Source organism: Sceloporus undulatus, chromosome 4 (genome assembly GCF_019175285.1).
Source record: "Sceloporus undulatus isolate JIND9_A2432 ecotype Alabama chromosome 4, SceUnd_v1.1, whole genome shotgun sequence".
NCBI lineage: Eukaryota > Metazoa > Chordata > Lepidosauria > Squamata > Phrynosomatidae > Sceloporus > Sceloporus undulatus.
This window is the reverse complement of record NC_056525.1, coordinates 218,228,476-218,255,453: the sequence shown is the minus strand read 5'-3', so window position 1 is coordinate 218,255,453 and position 26,978 is coordinate 218,228,476. Positions and strand designations below refer to the sequence as shown.

Sequence of the window (26,978 nt, the reverse complement as noted above, 5' to 3'; positions counted from 1 at the left end):
TAAAGATATATTCTTGAATTCTAAAGTTAGGATTGTTCATGCCATCATATTCCCCATTTCTATGTATGATGATGAAAGCTGGACAGTAAAGAAAACGGATATGAAGAGAATAAATATATTTCAGATGGGGTGCTGAAGGAAAGTTCAGCGGATACAGTGGACTGCTAAAAAGACAAACAAATGGTTCCTAGAGGAAATCAAACCTGAGGTTTCCCAAGAAGTCATGATGACTAAGTTGAGGCTTTTATATTTTGGCCATAATATCGTGGGAAGACTTGACTCATGAGAAAAGATAATGATTGGTAAAGTGTAAACAGTAGCTCTATAAGATTAAGGACACATGCCAGATGGATTGACTCAATCAAGGAAGCCACAGTCTGCAAGTTCTGAGCAGGGCGATTGATGATACGATAATTTGGAGGTCTCTCGTTCATGGTGTTGCCATGAATCAATGCTGACAGCAATTAACAACAACCAATTCAGGTTTCTGTGCATTCATTGGTTTTCCTTCATTGCCATCCTTCTCATCACAGTCTCTTGTGGATATTGGAAACACGGCTAGAGGTTAGCAACTGTCTGCAGTGATACATGGCATGAAGAGCTGCAAATGGAATGGGAAACAGGTGGCTCCCCATGTAACCATGGGAGTGCAGTGCTCACATGGATGGTGTTCTTAATTCCAGCACTTATGCTACACAAATCATGCTAAAAATTGAAAGGCTACTTTTAATTGTATAACAACGGAAGTTGTGCTGTCTCTTTTAACACTGCAGGCTGTATTTGGAACAAAAGTATCATAGCATGATTTGTGTGGAGGGAATATAGTTGGGACACAGGAAATTTCCTTTGTGTGAAGAAGATCCTACGGTTGAATCACAGACATTTTCTGGGTTGTTGGAAGCTTGGTGCTTTGGACTATAACTCACAGGATCTTTGTCTGTACTGCTTGGGGCTTACAGGAATTATACTCCAAACCTTATGGGGGACACCAGGTTCAATTGTCCTTACTGACTGACTTCAGAAGGCAAGGAAAGACTTCAACCTAAAATACTGAACAGTATTCCAATCAGATTATACCATGTTGAACTAGACAGGCCAAGTGATTAGACTGTAAAACAACGTAACAGTTCTGTTCAGACACAACATTATGGGGGACACCAGATTTGGTTGCTCTGATTTAATTGACTTCAGAGGGCAAGGAAAGGCTACAGCCACCATGTTGAAGTAGACAGGCCAAGTGATTAGACATTGTAAAAACAACATAACGGTTGTGTTTGGACACAATAAGTGAACTGTGGACACCACTAGAGATGCAGTGGTGTGCACAGTGAATGAGTGATTGATTGTTGCTATACCCAGTAAAGGCCTAACAATTGTCTGCATATCATCTGGCAGTCTGGCTTGTCTCTCCCCTGATAAGCCAGAATGTCAGGTTTGGACAAAACAAGAAGGAAGCAATGAATGAAAGATCGGTGACTTTCTTAGCCATTGTTGGGAGTACTGACTCCTGAGAGGCCAGGCTTATTGTTAGGAGTAAACATGCAGGTTCTGCCAAGACTGTCATTTTTGTCTGTTACTGTGTTTTTGTTACTGATTTCATGATGCAGTTGTTTATTCTACTTGAATGAGATGCAATGGCAGAATAGCTACAGACATTATACTCCTCAATTTCAGCAAAGTACATATTTATTGCATTTCTTATACATAGATCAGATATATAGGATTGCATCCAATCTTATGTCCCATTATGGAGGGACCTCTTCTATGTGTACAATTCTCCTATGAATGGAGCCTCCAGTGTCTATTGGATGACAACCACATTCTCTTAGTCTAATGCACTGCATAGGGTAGCTCTGAGGGTCAAGTATGCATGTATGAAAGAGTGAACATGACTGAAGGGGGTTGTATAAACTGGGTGGAAATAAGGTCGATTATTATTTTTGGGAAAAGTGATGATAAAAAGGAATAATTAAACTTAGTGTTATTATTGTTGAAGACAGTCCTCAGAAACATCCTCCTTCTTTCCTGCCAACATTTTAGTATGATGAATGGTTGCTCCACAGCATTGTAAAAAGTCAGGAGCTGAGAAACAACCCTATGAAAGGTAAAGTTGATTGGGATGGCAGGGCCAATTCTAGGTTTTGCGAGGCTTTTGGCAGCTTGCCTTGGATGGGATCTCCACTGTCTTTCCCCCTTGCTCTCCTCAGCAGACTAAATCCTCACCACAAAGGTACCTAGAAAAAGAGCACAAATGAGAGACCATAGATAGTGTCTGCCACTTGCAGCAGAAGAGACTACAGCGAGCAACCGTTGCCTACACTGGTTTGCCTTTGTTTTTTGCACATGCAGCAGCAGCTGGAACTGTTCTGTATCTTTCAACTGTCCCCCAAGAAAACGTGTGCAGACATGCCACCTCTGCTTTTACTTACCTAGATTCTCTCAGGCACATGGCACTCAGGATTGAGCACCAGTCCTATTCCTTAGTGTTGTATTGCTCAGGCAAGCTAACAGTGACTGGCTTTTAGTTGGCATCTTTGCTTGCTTGGAAAGGAGCCAAATCTACCATCTCTCTCCCTTCTCAGGCTTGTTACAAGAAGGCACAGAACTGCACAGTGGGGCAGTGCAGGTACGCAAGAAGAGTTTGTAGGCAGTGTTCACTTGTTTTATTGGTCAGGCTGCTGTGTTTATTGGGAGAAGACAGCTAAGCAAAGTGCATATACAGGATGAGTTCCCCTTATCCAATTCCAAAATTCAAAACATTCCAAAAATAAAAACATTTTTCATGAGTGGCTGAGATAGTGACACTTTTGATTTCTGATGTTCCAAGGTACACAAACTGTTGCATGCATAAAGGTATTAATAACATTTGATAGAATTACTTTCAGGCTATGTATATAAGGTTTATATGAAACAAGTGAATTTTCCAGTGGATAAGGGGCTGAACAACCTGTACTTTGAGTTGTGCTCCTCCTTCCCACTTCAGAAAGGCAAGAAAAACAAAGACCTTTCAGTTTCCTCTCATGGGGGAGCTAACCCTAAAAGGCCGGTCTTTTTCCTGTCTACCACTCAGAACATTTTGCTTTTGATTTGCTTGGTTGCTTGCAGCTTCAGTCCTTACCATATATTCCATTGTGCTGGTTCCTTTTCTTTTTTGCTTTCCTCTCTCTCTCTCTCTCTCTTTTAACCCCCTGCAACCTTTGAACTTTCTGCTTCCTTTCCACTTCTGCTTCTCCAATGCATCCCCATTTTCCTGGGACTGTGAAAGGAATGTGAAACCACAGACACAATGAGCCAACCACAAACAAACGGAAGAGATAGTCCCTGGCTGGTGACCTTCCTTCTCTTCAAACCAGTCCCTAGCAGGGGAGAGGCCAGGACTCCACTTTGGAGGGTTCACAACATGGAACTGTGGGGCCAGACCTGTGAGGGAGAATCTCTCCGAGCTGCTGTATCCATGCACTGCCACCACCAAGCTCAATATCAGGGTAGGTCTTGTGGAGGCAAATGATATGGAAGAAATCAGGGGTGAGTACTTCCCCTGTTCCTGCATGGCTAGGAAGCAACCACCAATCCCCCTTCCTATTTAGCTGCCTGGTTCCAGGAGATGATTGTCCAGGAAGCCACTGCTAAGACAGCCCAATGTGATAGATAAGGGAAGGGTAAGTGAGTACATTCCCTCTCTTTCCCATAGCTCACCAGTGCACAGTACCACGAACTGTGGAGGAAGCTACTGGGGGCATGTGGCTTGTATGTTCAGGAGTGCCCAGACCCATTTTAAACTCCCCATGTGGAAGAAATGTGAGGGAGGCAGAAGACTTTCTGGGCTGAGAACCGCCATCTTGACCACATGTTTGGGAAGAGCCAAATGGGGACTGTCAGAGGTGGAATTGGAGGCTGTGGCCCCAGTTCCAACAGTGCCTTGAGGCTCAGGTGGAGCTGCCAGCTAAGAAATCTCATTACACCTTTGTGATGAATAGCATGGATTTTGCCTTGCATTCTGGGGAGGAGTAAAGGGGCAAGAATTATTCTGAACACTTCCCTAGAGGCTGAGGAGAGAGCTCTCTTGAGGAGCCAAATATTGTATCCCCTACTTTGCTAGCCAGTCCTCAGATGGAGAGTTTTGCGTTACTCCTGAGATTGACAGTCACTTCACTGGGCCCCTACCTCCCTTAGCAACTTCACCCCATAGCACCCGGATATTTCTTAGGAGAGTGGAGGATTCTTTTCTCCCAGCAACTTCTGTGGGAAAGCTCAGTGGCAGAATGCCTGCTTTCACATACAGTGGACCCTTGTTATACGCTGGGGTTTAGTTCCAAGATCTCCCGTGTATAACAAAATCTGTGTATGCTCAAGTCCCATTACATATAATGACATAGCAAAATGGTGTCCCTTATAAAAAATGGAAAATCAAGGTAAATTTATACTTTTTTGGAACATTTTCAAACCGTGTATGCTTAAATCCGTGTATAAAAAATCCATGTATAAGAAGAGCCGACTGTAGAACATTCCAGGTTAAGTTCTCTGCATCTCTGTTTCAAAAGACTAAATAGCAATTAATATGAGACAGATTTTTTCTTGAGATGCGGGATCTGTCTCCCATTGAAGATCCTCCAGCTGGGGTCTCAGGTTTCCCTCAAAAAAGCAGCTTTCCTGAGGCTGTCCCCCATTTTACTAGATGAGCCATTTCCAACTGACATGGATGTAGTGTGTGGCCTTCTTATGAACATCATGGTAAACTATACCATGTGCAGCTACCTAATCATGAATAGGAGCAGTTTCCACGTATTTGTAACCCAGGAGCAATCTTTCAGCTGCCTAGGGTAAACTGTTTCACAAATAGCCTCCCTTAGTCATGCAAGTAGACAAGGAGAAGCACCCCTTCAGCAGTGGGGTTCAGATTCAGAAGAGGTGCCTGTTAGCCTTTTTCTCATGTGCCATGGATACATTGAAATGACATTTCCAGCACAGGTTTAAATAATTGTCATTGTTATTCCACAATGATAACTCACTTCTGCTTGTCTTCTCCTTGGCTTAATCCAGAGTTGAGGAGACTCTTGGAAGTTTACCCAACAGAAGAAGAGGCTGATCTTAAAAACCACACAAGGCTTCTTCTAAGGGCTTTCATTGCTGTCCCTGTTATAGTTAAGAGATTTTTTCCCCAGGGCCCAAAGGAGGTGCCCATCAGCAGGACCAGTCTAGGTCCCAGGATCAACAACTGGCTGCAGACCTTCCCTCTGTTGCAGGGCTAGAACATAGACCACAGCAACACAAATTAACATGTAATTGGCAAGGAAACGGGTTGGACTTAGCAAGGAGAGGAACGTCCCCCTTCTTCAGTCATGACTCAGGTGTTCTGCAGTGTTTGGGGATCTCGAAAATCAAGTGACAGATTTATATCGGCGCATAATGGGTTAATGGTACCAGTCCTGCCCTTCTTGAGGGTGGAAAGGGCAGCCAGGTTCCAGGCAGGTAATACAGGGAGTATTGCCAGTAGGCTATTCCTCAGAAGGCAATTAACTCTCTGCTCTGTTGCCTAGTCTAGGGGAGTAAATATACAGAATCTTTCTGCTGAGTAAAGGTTCTCAGAAATAGAAGTGAATATGTATCAAAGAGCCCCCTCCCAGCCCAGGAGGTCTCTTTAGCCTCTTTCCTTTTCTGAACTCACAATTGTAGTAAGACGATGGCATGACAGGGTTGGTTCTTGTGGTCACTTCCAACTGTATGAGTCTGATCCTGTTAAAGTATCTCCTCCAAATACCCTGTGAAGCCTTGATTGCATCTACCAAAGAAAAGAGCAGAACTACATACTAACTGGTCTACTCAGCTTTCTGGGTCCAGTGCTTTGGATAAATTTAAGAGGGCTTGATTGTCCAGTTTTCTGAAAGTTAACTAGATTTTGTCCCTTTTTTATAAGATGGGAAAATGTTCTTCTCCGGGAACACAAAGAACTTGCAAAATATCCTTTTAAAAATAAGTTTCTTTAAAAAAAGTTAAAAAGTGCAGAAGGATGAGCAAACTAAAAGATGAAATTATTATTTCTGAAGCTTCCAGGAAACGCAATTCACTTAAAAAAATTTTTGCCAGGAAAAGAGCTGCTTGAAGGGGTGGTGGGGACTGCAAACGGGTTTGTACAGCCAAATTCACTCCTGTAATAATAAGATGCCAATAATAATAAAATGCCCCTGCTTGGGGGAGAGGGGAAAATGGCAAACAGAATAGTTGTTTGGTAAATAAGAAATAATGGCAATTTTAAAGTTGTAAAATACTCTGGGATTGTGGCATATGATTTCTGACAATAATTGAAACAGTCCTCCTCTTGCCAGTAACCACAATGGCAAAAGCTTAATGAAAGGCCCAGTAGTTCTCTAAGGGTTTCAGCTACATTGTGGCACTTCACACAGAAGGGTAGAAAGACACAATTAAATTTTAAGTACAAAGAAAATATGTCTAAATGGCTGGAGATCAAAACACAAACTACTAATATATGAGGCAGATAACAAAGTTTCCTCAATTTCAGACTAAATGGAAGTAGCCCTCTTACACTGGATATTTTTTTCTGTTAGATGCTCCTGGATATAACAAGCCTATTATTTTACAAAATGGTTTGCAACCAGCTCATCTACCAACCCCTCTTCCTTTTCCTATCACAGGCCATCAAACATATTGATGGTGTTTGCCTCCCCTCCTATCACAGGGCCTACTACCAGTCACTGTATATAAATGTTAGTCAGTACAAACACCAGGGATGAAGAAAATCAGTGTTCTTTACTGCAACAACACCTCTTAACTGCTTCCTGTGTTCATTGTACCTGTTCGTCTATGGCCCGAGGGCAAGGGTTGTGCGCTTATAGACATGTTGGACTGCAACTGCCATCAGCCTTGCCTGCATGGCTTTGAAATAATTATTGCTGTATGATTATCTTCTGTATGATTATGTGGTTTAAATGGTATTATTGCTGTATTATATAAAGCTGTGAAAGGTCATTGCCGTTTTGGATACATTATGAGTTAATTAGTAGTAAATATATGCAATTTATAAGTTTGGCAAAGTTTATAGCTTTATTTGCAATAAAGTTTGCAATTTATAAGTTTGCATTATTTACTAAAAGTTACATGAGCATTCATTAGTACCACACTTGCCTTGTTAAATCTTTGTTTTATAGTGATTCTGCTACATTCACTGGCATTAGGGGTGAAGGACCCCCATGAAAGTGGAAAAATCACAAAAGAACACTATTCTTTTTACCTGAGAGATCACCTCTCTAGGAATCTCCAGGTCCTCCAATGCAACTCTGTGGTCAACATCTGCCAGAAGTTGATCACAGAATCATGCTGGAGGACCTACAAATGTCTAGAGAAGTGGTTTCTCTAGGAACTTGTAGGTTATCCAGCACAACACTATGGTCAAATTCTGGTAGAATTGGACCGGAGCACCTAGAGAGAACATATTAATTAAAACAGTAAATAATGAAATCCACAAAAGTCAAAGCTGCAAATCTGGAGGGCCAATTGTACATCGTTTAGAGATCTTGTGTGTGTAAGGGTACACTGCCCAAAGTTTTCTTTTTTTGAAGTGCAACTATGACCGACCCTTGCAGCACCGCAAATGGTCAGGAATATGCAATCCAAAATGTTTTGAAAGGGCACAGGATTTCCACCCATGCCCTGGGACAAACCCTTTCTCCTGTGGACAATAATACTTAAGTGTATATTGATACCTCGCAAGTGTATTTTAACCCCATTAAATTTTTGTTTTCTTTCTACCTACTTTGGGAGTTGGGCAAGGCTGCAGTTGTATGTACACACGCGCGCGCGCACACGCAAACACTACCTGGACAGAAGAGATACCAAATACAATAAATAAGGTCCATATACACTCATCCCTCCACATTCACTGGGTTTAGGGGCACAGGACCCCTGTGAATGTGGATAAACCGCAAGTAACAAAAGCAGTTATGTTTTTACCTCAGAGAACACCTCTCTAGGGATCTCTAGGTCCTCCAGTGCAGCTCTGTGGTCAACACCTGCCAGACATTGACCAGTCAGGGGCTTTCCCAGCTGATAATGATCACCAATTAGCAGACACTAATCCTCTGCATATCCTGGATGGCCACCTGTTGGGTATGCTTTGATGGTGAGTTCCTGCATGGCAGGGGGTTGGACTGGATGGCCCTTGTGGTCTCTTCCAACTCCATCATCCTCCCACTGGGGCTCTGCCATCAACAACAGCAATGCATAGATTAACATGGGATTCCTCCAGACCCAGGGTCACACAGTATATATATCTGGCTCTCTTCTAGATGCCAGCCACAGATACTGGTGAAACATTGGGAATAAACCCTTGTAGAACATGGCCACACAGCCTGAAAAACCCACAGAAAGCTATTGGCCACAGAGTTGCCCTGGAGGAACTACAAAGGCCTAGTAGTGGAGTCTCCTCTCTAGGAATCTAAGCCCTCAACAGCTGCCAGACATTAACCACAGAATTGCTCTGGAGAAGCTGCAAAGGCATAGCTTAGGATCCCAGCCTTTGATCCTCCAGCTGTTTTGGACTTCAGCGCCCAGAAGCCTTTGCCAGCATGGCCAATGATGAGGGAATCTGGGAGGTGAAGTGAAAAACAGGTTGAGAACCACATGACGTTTGGTTAAAGTTGACAAATCTTTGTCTGGCTCTTTGCTATGGAATTCTGGGAGTTGGAGTTTGTTGTGGGGCCCATGGGCCCCACAACAAACTCCAACTCCCAGAATTTCATAGCAAAGAGTTAAATCGGTGCCAAACCGGGTTATTTCTCCAGTGTGGATATAGCCTCCAAGAGACAAGCATTTCCCCTCTTATCTCCCTCTGCGCATGCGCCCATGCTACCGGAAGCCCCAACTGATTGACTGGCGAGGCAGTGAACTTCCGGTCTAGCTCCCCCTTCTTCCCCTCTCTGCTCTCAAGTCTTTTTAGTCTTGTTCATCAGTCACAGGCGAGTTGGGTTTTTACATTGCAGTAATCTCCTTTTAGGTCCAAAACCACACTGCAGAAGTAATCCAGTTTGAGACCGCTTTAACTGCCCTGGCTCAGTGCTAGGGAATCCTGGAGATTGTAGTTCATTGTGGCACCAGGGTTCTCTAAAAGGGAAGGCTAAATGTCTCACAAAACTACAGTTCCCAGGATTCCCCAACCCTGAGCCAGGGCAGTTAAAGCGGTCTCAAACTGGATTATTTCTGCAGTGTGAGTAGAATATTGAAATTGACATAGTCTTCTGCAAAGCATTAGAGGGCAGATGGTTTTGATGGGCTCCAGTGAACTCAGTGGGATTTATTTCCAGGTAAACTTGCACATTATTCATCTGCAGTTCTCTATTATGGTCTGTTTTACATATTTCTTGAAGCTTGTGGAATGACTGACTTGATGAGAACACAGAAATATTTTCCTAGTGTTGTCAGTTCATTGGGTCCTTTGTTTTGTGGTATGCTTTAGTTCTGAAGTACAGAACTTTTCAGGGTATAAAAAGAGAACTTGTGCATGTTTCTAAGAGGGCTTGTTCTTCTCAGTGTATTACTGTTTCAGTATCATTCTGAGATGACTGGTTATCTTGGTTTGTAAGATATCCCATGCATTATTACCTCTGGACATTGCAGAATTTGTGGAAGTCACAGGCTGTTGAATTTGTGCTGTTTAAATCAGATTGTTCATCTTTTTGTTTGTTTGAAGAAGTCTTAACTGCCACAGCATTAAAAATACAGTAAAATACCACAGCATTGATAAGATTCCAGAGGAGTTTTGTTTCCATTTATCTGAACAGAAGTGAACCTTGTGGCCACTTCAGTTACACTTTTAGATATCCAAAGCTACCGATTTAATATAAAATTACAAAGTCCTATGCTGCCTGAATCTTCAGAACTTCCTTCATGCAACTACACAGACTGCCTGAAATCCAGCTCCGGTGGGTATTCTCTCTAGAACCTGTTCTTGGAAAGGTGTACAATGCCACTTGTGTTTCTGTTCTACCTTGCTCTTAAAATGATGTGTCTGATGAAGTGGGTTAGTTTTAGGTCTGAAGCAGATGGCCCAGAATTGTGGCAACTGGATGGTTTGCTCACGAAGCGGGATGCCAGCAGGAGCGGATCCACTCCTTTTGCCAATGGCTTCTGCTCACTTTGGGGGCAGGTGTCGTCTAAACATCCCACCTCCGAATCAGCTGTATTTGGCCTGTCTGTTTTGGGCTTTAGGTTGCATCCACACTGGAGAAATAACCCGGTGTGGCACCACTTTAACTCTTTGTCTGTCTCAAGGCTATGGAATTCTGGGAGTTGGAGTTTGTTGTGGGGCTCCGCTCTGGGCCCACAACAAATTCCAACTCCCAGAATTCCATAGCCTTGAGAAAGACAAGTTAAAGTGGTGCCAAACTGGGTTATTTCTCCAGTGTGGATGCACAGCCTTAGTCACCACAAAAGTTTTAATTGCTTTTGCTGTAGCAGATTGACAGGGCTGCTGCCTGTACTCTTCAAAACTACTTTAAATGGGCAAACTGTCTTAAGGAATAAGAAACGAAAACACCAACCAATATAAACAAGACTGGGAAGAAATAATAATCTATCTCCAAAAGAACTGGGGGGAAATAACTATGGGACTAGATTTAGATTAAAGTATAATCAAGTACTTAAGCTTAAAAAATTAAAAAAACAATTTGTGTAATTAAAGTGTATCTAAAGGTATCAAAGATTTTTTCTTTTAAGTTTAATAAAACATGGGGTTTTATTTCTAGAAAGGAAGGAAGAAATATCCAATTTGCTTAAATAATAGATATTTTGATAAGACTGCTTAAAAATATCTCCAAGTCTTAAGTAGAGAAGTAATGAATGTGAATTTATGGGAGTGGGTGAATTAGTAATTTTTGTACTGGTTATTATCTATACAATTTGTATCTGTACTTGTATTTGTTTCTGTCTTTTTTGTATGAGTGAAATTACTATAAATGTAATTTTTATACCATGTTTTTTAAAACTAATAAAAACTAAAATTTAAACAAAACTACTTTAAATGTGTTGCTTTTATAATACTTGTACCGCTAATATCTATTTCTTTTATGTGTATCATGGCTTTGAAGGGCTTAAATACCTGAAAGATTCCAGATGCTATCTGATCTTGGTTAGTACAGTCTGCCCTCCACATACGCGGGGGATCTGTTCCAGACCCCCCCTCCCCGGGCGTATGGGGAAATGAGCACGTGCTCAAGCCCCATAGAAAATAATGGGGCGCGTGCTCACAGCGGCACACAGTGTGAGTACACACCCCATTATTTCTGACAGGGCTTGGCATCCATGTAAGCTCAAAGACATGGAAGGCAAGCCTGCCTATAAGGAGGACCGACTGTACTTGGATGGGAGACAGCTAGGGAATACTAATGTTGTAGGCTATATTTCAGAAGAAGGAACTGGCAAAAGCACCTGTGAGTATTCCTTGCCTAAGAAAATCCTATGCAATTCATGGTGTCACCATGAGGTAACAGGCAACTTGAAAGTTCATACACACAATGTTTTTTAAATACTTCCCATTTTGATTTCAATTTAAATCTCCCTATTCCTGCATAGTGAGGATGTGGTTGTAGCCATCACTGCATGCAGCCTTTAAGACTTTTAAGGATATTTCCACCCTGGATTACAGTTTTACGAAAGCTGATAATAGAACTGTAAAATACAGTATTCTTGGCAGCAATAACTTTCTCTTCCACTAGAAGACCATTAGCTCATAAAGGTAATGCCCTACCTCATAAGACTAATAATAAAGATACTAGTGTGAACTTGCTTTGGTTTGTTGTTCTGCAGACTGCCACATTACATTATGTTGTAGCCACAAAGGGCATGGATGCATAGAATAAATGAGTGGGGGGAGAATTAGTTTGGATGATAGACTGATACTACAATGTTTGTTGTTCTTGGGTTTTGTTTTCCCCTTCTCCTGATTATTCAGTACAGTTCCATCAAAGGTGACTGTTACGTTTGCCACTGGTAAAGGCTAAACAGTGGAAATGTCCCATAATATAGATCTCACAGTACAAACAACAACATTCAGAAAGACTATGGTCTTTATAATACTGATAATACAAAGTTAATGCAGATATTCTGATACACAGAGAAAATTAAAAACAATCTCCATACTGTCACTATATGTATTGGTAATAACAGAAATTCTGTAAGGCCAAAGCCACATTCACAAAGCATACAGCTGTTAAATCCAGTCCATTTTTCTGCTGCTAATCATGTCATACTCATACAGCTCTGCCAGTGATAAAATTGAGAAGCAGGAAATAAAGTAAGTTGGGGTGGATCAGAATCCATTCTCCACTGGGCACATATCCTTAAGAATTAAGATGGGAATGGTTTTCGACCCCTATTTTTAGATTTCTGACTTTTAGGCTAATGGACTGCTTACAGATCAAAGCAGATTGCATTATTTTAAGGCACATATTCCTCCAGATGTCGGACTAATTTCCAGTATTTCTCACAACTGGCTAAATTAGCCTGGGCTGTTGGGACCTGTGGTCCAGTATCATCGGTAGGGCCACATAATTCCCACCCCAGGTCCATTCATAAAGCCAAACCTGCTAACTTGCCTAATACAGATTTATATACAATCATTAATACAGCTTTCATTTCCCGCCTAAGGGAATAATCCCATTTTTAGTAGACCTTTAAATATCAAGACAGCAAGATATTGCAAGGTGATGAAGTACAAATGTCTTTCTTAAAGTAGTCAGCAATTTTAATGTAAATTAAATTGGTGGACTATGATCTCTTGAGTAACAAGCATCAACACAATAATAAGATAGAAGAAGCATTTTCTAGTGAAAAATACTATCTGTCCTCCTTCGTTGTTTCTAGTTCATCATCTTCATCCTCCTCATCATCGTCCTCATCATCATTTTCTTCCTCTTCTTCCTTTTTCAATTGATTCCTGGAAATCTGCTATCATAAAATATAACAAATTGGAGCTTTGGGGTAATTAGATTATAGAAAAAATAGATTTAAGCTTCAAAAAAGCAGTTACTTTTGGATTATGAAAAGCTAGTATGTTATATTTAAAACAGGATTTTTGTCTAAAGAGGAGGAGATGCATTGTTGGCAAGTACAGTCGGCCCTCCACATTTGTGGGGTGCAGGACCCCCAAGAGAGCCTGGTCTTTCATCCTCCTTTTCTCCCTAGCTAAGCAGGCTGGACTCTGCGTGCCTGAATCTAGATAGGGTTGCTGGATTGCTTTTTGGTAATCTGCCTCCATGGTCCCTCTCCCCCGATATAAGGTGATTGCTCTCAATGGTATTCCAGGGAGCCTGAGCTACACTGGGGAGAGAGGGCAGATGAAAAAGACCAACCCACAGAGCAGCCAGCTTTAGACGGTGGTTGACAGCCGATGTTATGTTTGCTAGTATTCCTCCCTTTTGACGCCTGAGGCTGTTGTGTGAACATGCATGTGGTGACATCAGGCTTTTAGTTGCTGGCAAATCCACAAATAAATCTTCAGATCTCAAACCTGCAAGTGGGGTGTGTGAGACTAATCATATAAAGGACTGGAGAGCCTGTGAAAAGCATAGAGACTGTGTTTGAATTTCCTGTGCCCCACACCATCCTTACTCAAGCAAGTAAAGAGCAGCCCCTGCTCCAAGGGGAAAAGCATTCAAAGAATGCTTTGAAAGTGATGATCCAGATAGCTCTCAGCTTTTTCAACTCATCTGAGGAATGGGAAGAAAACAGGCATCAAAAAGAAAGAGATGGGCTACTTTCTTTGGCTCTACTGACCAATGGGTAAGTACTTGTTGGGTTACCGTCTCTGAATGGGTGGGAACCCTTCCCCATCCCTGATATAAGGGCATATTCACACAACACTTTTTATTTCTGATTGTGCCTCTATTCCTGTATAATACACATTCAGCAATTAGTTTTCTATCCTACCTGAACAATTCCAGCACAAGGTTTGGATGAACTAGTCCTCTGAAGGGGAGACTTTGAATTTGCAAGAACTATGTCCAAACGAGACTGATGGTCTGGTGGATAAAGTGAACTCCGAAACACCTGTCAAAAAAGCTTGCATTCAGAACATGCATTAAACAAATGGTTTTCGTATAGTATATATTACATGAGCCATTTCTTTATCACTTTGCTTCCCAAGGTACCCATACATGTATTTATGTCCAGTTGGCCCTTATTATACACAATTTTTTTTATACATGGATTCAAGCACCCATGGTTTGAAACTGTTCAAAAAAAGTATAAATTTCAAATACGAAACCTTGATTTTCCATTTTTTTTAATAAGGGACACCCTTTTGCTATGTCATTATATTTAATGGGACTTGAACATCCACGGATTTTGTTATCCATGGGGGATCTTGGAACCAAACCCCAGCATATAACAAGAGTCCACTGTATATCATGCTTATATTTAAAGCTGTTTTTAAAATCTAAATTTTCCTATCACTTCTGAATCTTCCGTTAATGGACAGATGCTACATTTTATTTTTATTTTTTATTTCTACACAGTGTATCCAGTGGGCCAGTGAAACAGCTACTGTCAGGAGGATGGGTTCTGGAGGATTGAGCAACCCTCCAGATCAAATTTGGACTAGGGTAGGAAAGATTTGGAGGAACTACTTCTCTCTGTTATATGAGCAAAGATCTTCTGGTGCAACATTGGATGTTGTTAATCTTTGGTCTGCTTTAAAATACTGTCCTTGTTTTAAGCAATCTGACTATAGTCACTGAAAGACTGTACAGGCATTTTCAAATAAGTTCACTAAACATTAGGCCAATGGTGTGTGAGCTAGATATGCTACAGAAAAATGCCATGAATTAAATATTGTGTAAAATCATGCATGAAACCCACAGCTGTCTGGGTAACAGTCAGATGTTTCATAAAAATCTATTGTACAACCCTGCATGTAATTCAACAGCTCTCTTACCTCCAAGTCTTCATTCTCATCAATATTTAGTATACTTTGGTAGGCAGCAGTGTAAATCTCCAAGGCTTTTCCATGGAATAGCATTTCAATAGTTATAAATTCTGAAAATATGTTCTAAAAACAGAATAACAGATTTTACGGTACCAAGTGTAACATGTCATCTTTTCCTCTAGTTATTAATGACAATCTATACATGAATTAACACTATGTATAAAACTAGTAGACTGATTCACTGTACAGTGGTACCCCGGGTTACGAATTTAATTCGTTCCGCCGCCGCGTTCGTAACCCGAAAATCTTCGTAAGGCGAAAAAGCCATAGGCGCTAATGGGGAAAAGCCGCGATTTCGTGCGAAATAGCGCCGAAAAGCACCAAAAATTTTTTCGTAACCCGAAATAACCTTCGTAACCCGGAACAGTTTTTTCCAATGGATTTTTTTCGTAACCCGGAAATTTCGTAAGGCGGCGCATTCGTATCCCGGGGTACCACTGTATACTAAAAGAAGATATGAACACAGCCCCTGTGTAGTTAGAACCAATGCCTTTCCTATAGGCAGCCATTTCTCTTGTATATGCCTGTATGAAATCAAAACTTATTCCTTCACTGAGCCAGGCATGTCATCTTTCTCAGATGACAAACCATACTATAGTATCTGCCCAGCCCCTAGAATGATTTCCCATAGAATTATGGATTTATTTCCTGGCCAGGTTGTTTGATTTAATTGGAGGCCATCATGAAAAGGGCCAGTTTTCCCAACCCTGGCCTACCTGAAGCTATAAATCTTGACCAACTGTTCCTCCCCAGTTTGCCCAGGTACTAGCTCCACTGTAAGAATGGCAATGCCTGTAATTCATGCTGAATAGGGACGTGGGAACTTGTGAGCCAACCCATCTGTAAGGCATCAGTTGGGGAAGACTGCATTAGCTCCTTCTATTCAGCATCAAATCGACAACTCAAATTTTTTCAGCATCAAATCGACAACTCAAATTTTATCTATAAACTGCAAACAACTGGGAACAGCATTCCTCTGAGGGTGTACACAGGAACTTGCCTTCAACAAACATTCAGGACTCACAGATCCTTCCCCACCCATCTTTCAGAACTGCATGTTGCCTGTGCATTACTCTAATGGGTCTGTTAGGTGCTCATGAGAAGAGCTCTGTGCATAGGGTGAACAGATGTCCTAACCGCAAAGGACACGGCACTGAAAAATGTAGGGCCTTCAGGGCAAATATAGGGCAGTCAAAACGTAGAACATTAACAAATAAAAGCTAAAAACACTTAAAATCTGTCTCCCACGCTTTTCAACATTTACATGAAACCGCTGGGAGAGATCATCCGGAGACATGGGGCGCGGGGTTATCAGTACGCTGATGACACCCAAATAGTCTTCTCTATGTCTCCGACTGATGCAGTGACCGAGGATGGCGTCTCTCCTCTCGTGGCCTGTCTGGAGTCAGTAATGGGCTGGATGAGGGAAAACCGACTCAGTCTGAATCCAGAGAAAACGAAGGTACTTGTGATAGGTTCCCCTGGTCCAGGAATGGCGGTGGTTCCACCTGTCCTGAACAGGATCACGCTTCCTGTGAAGGACTCCGTGCGCAGTCTGGGGGTGCTTCTTGACTCGCCGCTTCACCTGACATCTCAGGTGAATGCGACGGTCAAGAGCAGCTGTTACCAGCTTCGGCTTATTTGCCAGCTGCGCCCATACCTGGCCCAGAGGGACCTTGAAACAGTGGTACATGCTCTGGTAACCTCTAGATTGGATTTCTGCAATGCGCTCTACATGGGGCAACCCTTATACCAAACCCGGAAGCTACAGCTGGTACAGAATATGGCAGCCAGGCTGATCACTGGTACTTCCAGGGCCAGCCATATTACACCTGTGCTAAAAGACCTGCATTGGCTGCCTATTCGCTTCCGAGCACAGTACAAGGTGTTGGTGATTACCTATAAAGCCCTATATGGCTTGGGCCCAGGATACCTGAAGAACCGCCTCTCCCCATACATTCCGCTCCGCACCCTCAGAACTTCTGGGCAGCAATTACTTAGGGTTCCAGGGGCCAGGCTTACCTCCACAATGAGGAGGACGTATTCCATCACCGCCCTGGCCCTTTGGAACTGGCTCAGTTCAGAAGGGATTTAAAAACCTTCTTATTCCAAGCTGCATTCCCCGAATGAAGTTCCAGCTGGCCTTCCTCCCTCTTTTGTTGGCAAGATGGTTGGCTGATGGGGTTTTTTAAATTCGTTTTTAATATGTGTATTTTGTGTATCTTATTGTATCTGTTATGTGTATTTTGTCGTGTTTTACTGTAATTGATTTTATTATGCTGTTCACCGCCCTGATCATTGGAAGGGTGGTATATAAATAAAAATTTATTATTTTATTTATTATTATTAAAATGCATGCTTCTTGGTTATGTTCAAAATGGATGACATTTTGAAATTCCTCCTGGACATAAGGTTGAAATGTAGGACATGTCCTGGAAAAGAAGGACTTCTGGTCATCCTGAGCTTATGGATGCATATGCATAGAGGGATCTCCTACATGTGTATCCTAGCAAATCTGACTGCATATACTTCAAATTTGGAGAATTTCCTCTGAAAACTCAAATCTATTTTCACCAAATAAACGATCTGAATAATGTGTCCTTCAGCTGTTTTAAGGTTGCTGCTTTATATTCAAACTCATTACCAACCTTTATGTCTTTTATTTTTTGTTTTTCAAAGTTGTCAATGGTTTCTTCCAACTGTCGAGTTGTTCGAGTAGCATCAAGTGAAGCTCTCTGTAATTCACTTTCAGCCTTAAAATGTAAATAAAGATAAATTAGTTCTAAACTTCATGTTCTAACTTTTATTTATAATTTATTATACTGTGCCAAAATGGAAATTACAACAATTGCATTTTCCAAACATATACTATTAATCTACTGAAACCTGTGTTTCCAAGATTTTGAAAACACAGCAGGCCTTTTGAAATGTATTGAAAACTATAGATACACTAATGAAGTTTTGTTCCTATTTTAAGTTAACTGTGAATGTATAGTAGTAGAGTGGAGGATGCTATAGGGAAAAGGCTAATGAGAACTTTTTTGTGCAGTAGATTTACGTGAGATGTCTTAAAAGATCATACATGTTTTCTGGGTTAATACATTGAGAAATGTGGCCATTTCTGAAATGTAATCTATTGAGTTTTTTATGTATAGATTTGCCCATATCTGAACATTACCAGAAATAGGAATCATCCATCCCCAATTGTCTGAATTATAGGATGTGAGAATGCGTTTAAAATTCATTTTTCTCTGTTAAGTGGTTTTAAAGTTGAAAATGGATGGAGCATAAGTGCACACACAAAGCCCTGGACAGATCACAACTGTCATATACAGGATTACTTTAATTCGCAAATTCAAGCTTTAGTAGCAAACCAGAAAACTTTATTCAGAAACCCAAGATGTTTCTTGCAGACCCTTGTTGTCATCACTGAGAAACCACTGTTAATACAGTGTAATTATAGCATATGGTAATTCAGATTTTGAGTGGACTGACACCCCATTCATCCATCAAATCAAACAAGCTCACTTTTCCTGTGTGAAGTCGAAGTAACTTTTTCCTTTCCCATGACTGCATCTTTTTACCCCATACCATACTTTGTCATGAGACTGACTTTGAAACTCCCTGCAGTCTCTCCTCACTTTCCCAACTGCTTGTTAACCACCCAAGGATTGTGATTAACAGCCTTAACAATTAACTCATGAGCATATTCAACCAGTATTTGTTCCATATAATACGTTGTAAGCAATCAGAGCTATGGCAGGCAAACCTGACCCCTATTAACCACGGCAAGCTCCTGACAATGAACTGTCAGGAACTGTCTTAGACAGTGGAAGCAAGATTAAAAATGTGATACAAAGTTGGTTTGATAAGTATTAAGGCTGCTGCAGGGGGGGAACCATTAAAAGGAGCACAAAGAACAGAAGATTGACAGAACTATAGCATAGTACGGAAGAAACAGGAAAAAAGTGATGAAAGAATTATTATTAGGAATATACAAAGGGAGCCCAAAAGGCTTCATACTTATGTTTAGGGCAATGTTAGAAACTAATGTTGAAAGCAGCTATTGGTACAAAAAATTTAGTATAAAAATGGCTGATATGATAGTGAACTAAGGGAAAGACAATCTTTTAGAAGGAATTTTTCAGAGAAGTAAGAGGAAACATGAATAATAAGGAACTGTAGCATATAGAAGACATTATCATTGCATGCATGAAGGTGTGAAAACGATTGATAGTTGGTATTACATAAACAATATAAGACTAGAATTATTTTCATTTCCTACTTTTTCAAGTCTACTTACACTGGAAAAATACAGATTTAGCAGTACTGAATTCTTAATTAACAGCAGCTGATGACATTTCTCTGCAATACAACACCTAATTATAATAAAGACACAGCTGGTGTACTGTCCACTCAGAAGGGTGCAAAGAAATAAAGTAAGTAGAATTATCAGTACTAAACTTTATGTTTTCTCAAATAGAAGACCCACCTGAGACTGTAATCAGCATTGAAGGAAAAAGTACTAAATTAAGGAAAATGTTTTTGAAATATTTAAAGTAGATAAAGTCATCTATACATAATGTAATTCACGGAAACTGAGCCCTATTAGGCACTCATAGCAATCATTGCTGGTTTTATTTTTAGAAAATCATGAATTTTTAACAGAATAATGAGCAAGGATCAAGTGCATCAATGGCAGATAGAGCCTTCTGAATCCAGTTGATTTGTCAACCCAGCTGCCAATCAAATACAGAATATTGTAAGAGATTACAAGTGGCTGGAAAGGGATAACATCTATACATACAGACACACATTTCTGCAAATGTATTTACAGTACTGTATGTGATTAAAAACAATCTACTGAAGTGATACTACTTAGCTGTATGCAAAAGATACAATAATGTGCCGATCTGATGGATTTCGCTGGCGTGTTCTTTCAAGTTGAGATAACTGTTTTGCTTCTCGATTCTTTGCTGTTAATGTTGCTTTGAGATCCTCCTGCAATTATATTTATAAGATATGTTACGGGTTATAACAGAGACTTTCAGAGGCTGAGTTCTTGATAACTAATCTTAACTAAACAATACTTTTCCAAACAGTAAGCATTCAATTTTGTCTAATAAAAGGGCATATGCTTAGACTATTAATCAAAACTAGATTATATATTGCAATCAAATATTACTGTTTCCAAATTAAACATTTCTAATAAAACAAGTGTATATTGAATACCAATTCATATGATTTATTCATATAGAAAAAAAAAGCTTGTTTGAAACAGATAAGGTGTGAACATCACATCTCCAATTTCTACTCTTAATGGCAAATTAAGAAAAAAAGGACAAAGTTATACCATAAAATATCCTAAAGACATTGAAGTTGGTGTTTAAATTGCTGGTAGCTTTCTAATTCAGGGTTGCTTCTATTTTGAGATCATACATATTATCCCAGTCATGAAGGATGGATACATCAGTGACTCTTAGTCATAATGGCAGTTTCCAAATTCAGGGGCAGTCCCCTTATTTTACTAATTCTTACCAAATTATTTTCTTTCCTGAAGCCCATCAGCTATAGTTGTAGAAATGTAAATGTTTTCAGTTGAAAATATATTTTCTGTGGATTAAAATGCCAGCTACATTTCAAGAGTTTACTAGCACTGTCAACTATAAGAGATAACAGGGGTCACTCCACATTCGCGAATTTCGCATTTGCAAATTTGGTTATTCGTGGGCTCTCTCCTGGCCACTTCCATGCTTGAGATAGGTGTCCCAGGCATCGGAGGGGAGATGGGAACGGCTCATCTTATTCACGGATTTTCCACATTCATGAAGGTCTTGTTCCCCTAACCCCAGTGAATGTGGAGGGCCAACTGTATTTTGAACCAAACAGGTAAAGTGTTAATGGAAATCGCCAGAAACCAGGACTTTCTCTCACAAAGCCAAGGTACTGACGAAGCAGAATGACAGAGGACCCAGAAGTCTAAGAATTCAAAATTTATTTCCAGTTGTTGACAAAGGAAAAACGTTCTTGGTGGAAATCTATGTTCCAAAAAACCCAAGACCCCAAACAGTCCAAAATGGTTTATTTTTATAGTGAATTACACAAAGAGCTTCTTCAATGCATCTTATTGGCTAATTTACAGTTCAAACATACAGCTTTCTTGCAATCAGGGCAAAGACACATGCATACATTAGGATTGCATTCCATTCATTGTTCTCCCCCTTGGCTACTCTGCCCCCCCCCCCCAACCTTCAGCAGCCTCCTTATCTGGAATGAATTATGACTCCCAAAGTTTGTTCCTGGCTCTAGGCCTTCACTTAGGTCAGCTTGTGCCTTAAATGCCTCTGCTCCAATCCTTGTTTATATTTCTTGGGGGCCTTACTCTAAAAATGCTATTTCTCTTGACCATGGTGACTCCATCTTTCTATAAATCTATTATAGCAGAAAATTCACCCATCACAAAGTTGTCTTAAGAACATAAGAAAATATGCTATGTACTGATGCCTTTGAAGGTGGCTTTGAAGATGGGCTGGAAATGGCAGTTAATTTAGAATGCAGTTGCTAGATTGGCAAAAGGCTCTCAGTATTTTGAATGTACAGCACTTGCACTGTCCCAGGGACACTAACTCCCAGTGTTTTCAAGTTCAATTTGAAGAGCTGGTTTTGAGATATAAAGCCCTTCACAGCTTCTTAGATTGTCTGAAGAAGCACCAGTCTCTCAATCTACCTTCCTTTATTTAAAGATTCTCAGAGGGATCTGAGGTATTCTTGCCACAAGAGATGAAGGCTTTATTGTTGTGTTTTTACTGTTGTCATGTTGATTCATGAACTGATCCTTTAAGATAAATTTTTAACTGATTTTTAAATTTGTAAACTAAGAATGTTGTGAAAGATGATTTAGAATAAATACTTACTAAGAAGCAGCATCCTGCATGATCATACAAAATGTCTGTCTCAAGCAGCATCCTCTTTCCCACACCAGGCAAACAATGCCCCTGGGTTGTTTACAAGCACCACATGAAAGCAATAGCCCTTTACTATTGATGTTCTCCAGCAACTAGTATTCAGAAGCATGCTGCCTCTCATCTTGGAAGTAAGATAAGACTATCAAGATTAGTAATCTCTGACAGACTTCTATATATTTGTCAGATCCCTTTTTATAGCAATCAAGGCTAGTGAAATGTTTTGTCTCTTTATGTAGCCCCATTTATCCTTTTATTACAATATCCTTTTTTTAAAGCAAATAATACAGAAAGCCTCAGCCACAACTTTGTTTAAATAAGAAAGCAACAGTTATCACAAGGATATTAAACTATGGTTTGAAGTTAGTTTAATATTTTGATGTGCTGCAATGCTGGTAATTATTGACAGTTTCCCAGTTTGGATGATACAGGAAGCTGGTTAATTATGAGGCTTTTGGATTAATTTACGTGTACTTAATGGTCTGTTTAGCCCATTTCTTATTATTAAGACAAGATAAAGTAATCCAAGCATGGTCATTGTGTAAAAGGAGTTTTGCCTGTTTTGAATTCTTTGCCATTCTGCTTCTGTGGATGAAACATTCTTGTCTGAAAAAAATTAAATACTGTTTTTGTAGACAGAAAGATCTGATTATATAATGTTATTAGATTTAGAAGCAATATTCAGATGCTTAGAGATCTGTCTTTTTGGAAAAGGAACTCTCTTAAACATACAAAGGAAATAAAATCTATCACCTACTTACTCTTTTAAGTTTTATGATTGTCCCATAACATTTCAGAGGTTCAACTACTTTGGCTTCAAGTCTTTCTACCTATAAGAAGTAAGTAAGAATAATTTTAACACATTATCTTGATTTTCAAACTTAAAATGTGAGATCAGAGAAATTCAAAAAGCAATTAATGAAGGGTCAAGAATACTTCAGGTTCTGAATACAGAAATCTAACCTAGGTCTCAGTATTTATTACACATATAAAAACTGCCTTTTGCCTTATTTAAAATACATCTTGTTAATCTTTTAAATGATTGATTAAATTGAAAACAACTGATATGTCACCACAGGAACCTTTGGAGATGCCAAAGAAATATGCGTTAATTTCATACACAAAAGTAACACGTAAAAGGAAAACTAATATTTTCTCTCTCGTTTATTTTACTATTAATTCAGCAGTACCAAACGAGAAGGACCTTGCAAAGCAAACACATATACCATATGTACATCACCAATATACTTCATCAACTGCACCAGATAATTTTTCAGTATCAAAATATGGTTTGTGTGAATGCTGAAAAAATACCCTGTTGTAGAATAAAAAGTAATCGCTATATCTAAAGGATTTATTCTTTTTGCTTTTTAATAGATTCTGTAGTTTCTTTGGGTTGGGTCCAGATTAACACAGAGTTACTTGGGCACCACTGAAATCAACGGTAAAAGCTAGTCATTACTAACTTGCCCACAAGTGTGTCCATACCATAATGGAAAGGCATCAACCAGTAAGTCTGGCAGTTTTTTGTACATATGCTGCAAGTATCTGGACCCCTTCCCACTCCACCATCTCATCTGGTAGAGACTGAGTCGGGGTAACATGGGCAATTTTTAGAGGGACCAGAAAGTTTCATTGCACAAGTGGAAATATTTTTGTGCAATGCTGAATGTAGCAGTTAACCTGCTGTTTCCACCTGTTCAATCTTAATTGCATAAAGGTATACAGTCGCTCCTCCTGTTTTGTGGGGGATCTGTTCTGGACCCCTCGCGAAAATGGAGTTTCACCTATATTCAAGACCCACTGGCTTGAATATAGGCATGGGCGAGCAGGGGCACACTGGCGCACATCACAGGAACATGCCCCATTCATTCTCCCCCCGTTTGTCCCTCATGCATAAGCAAGGGACACAGGTTCAAAGACCACAAGAATGGAAGGAGGACTGCACACACAAATAGTCAATAACTTAAGATATTAATACTCTACAACAAAGTGTGCAAATTAAATTGTATACCTCTGCTTGGCGATAATCTTGAAGTTTGGAAAACTCGTTTGCAAAATTTTTCAGTCCCAGTTTTAAATTTGGTGTCTCTGTAGCTGCATAGGCATGTATCTCATTTACCAGAAGGTCTGCTTTGTCTCGTAGTCTGGCAGTTTTCCGAACATATCCTGCAAATATCTGACACAGTTCACCAAAATGTTTTTCCACATTTGTAACAGCTTCCCGTACTTGTTTCGTCTGATTGTCCCTGGACAGAAAAAGGAGTTAAAAGAGAATGGCTGCAAACACTGACGTCAGACGACAAACAAAGTTGACAACGCCTGCAGTTACTGTATTTTCATTTTAGCTTGTTTAAGGACATGAAGGAAAGTAACAACAGATGTCTAGATATAAAACATACCATATTAACAAGAGGTCTAGCTGGACAACATCCTCTTATGGACACAAAATGTTAAACATGAAGTATTAGCTAAACCGCTCTTGCAAGTAATGTTTAGGTCTGCATTTGTCTTATTTGTATTATATGTATTCCCTCCTCTACAAGTCCTGAAAGGAAGGTGTGAAAGTACTTTGATTTTGTCTATTAGGCTTCTATGGAAAGATAGGTTGGAAGTCTTGAAGCTAAGAGAGGATCCGCCTGCTCTATTTCCAGAATTTGACCTACTAGCTCTTAAATGGACTTGTGTCTGTAATTCAGCTGAAATATGTACATAGTCTAGATTGAAAGTCGTCTTTCTTCTGCAATCTGTCAGTATTTCTAAACAATACATTTCAGACTGAAAGGTACAGGCTCTGAGTGCCACAGAAATGAAATGCTGAAAGTCTACATTGTACGTGTGTATAGTTACAAACAACGTAGTATTAAACACCTGACTACAACATGCTACTCAACATACGGCCTGAGTCAGGGGCATCACTGGGGAGCAGCATTGGTCCCCAAACACCTGCCTTTTGGCAGAAGCATCGCAGAACCACCAACCCTCGCAATGAATGGGATCCAAGGGTCCTTGGTAGAGCACAGGTTAAGCTGCAGTGTCTCCAAAGGAGGCCTGGAAACCATGAAGGCCTATGAGGAAAGACTCAGGGAGCTGGGGGTGTTTAGCCTGGAGAAGAGGAGGTCAGGAGGTGATCGATAGCCCTGTTTAAATCCTCGAAGGGCTGTCACACTGAGGAGGGAGCAGCTTGCTTCCTGAAGTCCGGCTTCTCTGAAAGGGCTCCGAGGGCTGCCTCCTTCTCGCTCCCAGCCCAGGCCTCCATGTCGCCCCGAAGGGCCCTTGGGGCTTAGAAGGGCGCTTACCTGGCCTCCAGCCCCCGGCCCAGCATCAACATGGCGGAGGCAGCGCTGGCTGAGCGAGGCTTTGGCAAAGAAGGCAGCTCCGAGGGAGGCGGTTCCCTGAGGAAGGACGGCGCTCTCCCGCTCCCTGATTGGCTGGATGGGCTTCCAGGCCGTTGCCATAGAAACCGAGCATGGAGACGGGGCCTACAGACCCTCTTTCACTGCTTGGGACAAAGCAGGGGATCAGGAGACAGTCCAGTGCCCTCCTTCCCCAGGACATGCCCTCCATGCCAGTCCCACCTTCGGTCCAGAAGAGGCGTTTCAGATTCAGAGATTGCTCTGCTGCGCCACAATAAACCACCATTTCCCAGGATTCCCTAGCGCTGAGCCAGGCGCAGATAAAGCCATCTCTAACTGGGTTATTTCTGCGGTGTGTTTCGGGCCACACTTCAGAAATAAATCTACTCTGAGGCCGCTTTAAGTGTGCCCTGGCTTGGGAACCCTGTGTATTATAGTTTATCACAGCACTGGACTTCTCTGTGACAGAGGAGGCCAAATGTCTCACGAAACTACAGTTCCCAGGATTCCCTAGCACTGAGCCAGCAGGGCACTTCAAGCGGTCTCAAACTGGGTTATTTCTGCAGTGTGTTTTGGTCCCAACCCAAGAAACATGAATGTATGTTATGTTTCTCTCTGAAGATGCCAGCCACAGATGCAGGCGAGATATCAGGAATAAACTCTTCTCGATCATGGCCACAGAGCCCCAAAAAACAACAAAAGACTATGAATTTATGTGTTTTTAGCTTTTGTAGGACAACGTCCTACATTTTTTCTTGAAGGTCTGGAAGGAATTTCAGGATGTCCTCCATTTTCAGCACGACTAAGAAGCACGAATTGACATTTTTAAACGGTTTTAGCTTTTGTTTCGTCACGTCCTACATTTTTCTGGATGGTCCTGCATTTTGCGGTGTCTTGTCCTCCGAAGGAGAGTCCATCACCTTCTGAGGCCGTCTGTTCCGCGGCTGAACGGCTCTTATAGCAAAAAACAACAACGTTCTTCCAAATGTTTAGGTGGAATATGTTTTCTTGTAATATTAATCCATTGGTTTGTGCTTTAATCTCTGGAGCAGCAGAAAACAAACTTGCTCCATCTTGTACATGCCATCCCTTCAGCTATTTAATGATAGTTATCATGTCACCTTGTCACTTCTCTTTTAGGTCCAGTCCATCAAAGACAAGCAAGTGACGTTTCTTGTGGGCTTTTTGGGCAATGTGGCCATCTTCTAGAAGAGTTTATTCCTGACGTTTCAACCAGCATTAAATAGATACAAATCCTCCTTGCATATCCTCCCACCCAGAGGCCTTGCCATTCAGCAACAGATCACACAGTATATACTGTATGCCAGCAATCTCTGAAGATGCCAGCCATGGATGCTGGCAAAACGTCAGGAATAAACTCCTCCAGAACAAGGCCCAAGAAACCACCAAAAAGTATGGATTCCAGGCATGAGACCCTTTGACTTCACATTGTTGTTGTTATTATTATTATTATTATACTCACTATAAACGCTCTCCATGCAAACAAACAAAATCGCAGCGTGGAAGAGCCAAGGGTTTGGCACCCACATGTTCTGTTTCGTCTTCAAAACAGTTGCAAAGAACAATGTGTGGCTATAATAGTAATGTTTGTTTCTTACCCACTCTCCCCACGGACTGAGGCTGGGAGCAACAGACAAACATCAGTTA

At 40.8% G+C, this 26,978-nt stretch overlaps 1 protein-coding gene across 2 annotated transcripts; it reads right to left on the bottom strand.

Annotated features, from left to right (window-relative positions):
* Window positions 1-12,056: 12,056 nt before the first annotated feature.
* Window positions 12,057-25,993, bottom strand: CIBAR1 (CBY1 interacting BAR domain containing 1). 2 transcript variants are annotated; one of them, XM_042463528.1, is made up of 9 exons: window positions 25,254-25,993; window positions 23,969-24,203; window positions 22,716-22,784; window positions 19,892-19,993; window positions 19,485-19,490; window positions 17,641-17,745; window positions 14,942-15,055; window positions 13,936-14,055; window positions 12,057-12,951 (listed from the first exon to the last, which is right to left on the bottom strand). In XM_042463528.1, exons 1-9 carry the CDS (start codon window positions 25,283-25,285, stop codon window positions 12,844-12,846), a joined length of 891 nt encoding a protein of 296 aa, XP_042319462.1. In that variant the 5' UTR covers window positions 25,286-25,993; the 3' UTR covers window positions 12,057-12,843. The 2 variants fall into 2 exon arrangements, with proteins under 2 accessions (XP_042319462.1, XP_042319461.1); XM_042463527.1 differs by having other exon boundaries at window positions 12,057-12,954; window positions 25,254-25,986.
* Between the last annotated feature and the right edge of the window lie 985 nt (window positions 25,994-26,978).

Bases quoted from the DNA above. Each gene is read 5' to 3' on its own strand.
- CIBAR1 (XM_042463527.1), bottom strand. From the start codon at position 25,285: ATGTTGATGCTGGGCCGGGGGCTGGAGGCCAG. The intron at 19,994-22,715 runs GTAAGTAGGTGA...ATATAATTGCAG, and splicing joins CAATCATAAAACTTAAAAGA to GAGGATCTCAAAGCAACATT. The intron at 15,056-17,640 runs GTTGGTAATGAG...TTCTGTTTTTAG, and splicing joins AAAAAATAAAAGACATAAAG to AACATATTTTCAGAATTTAT.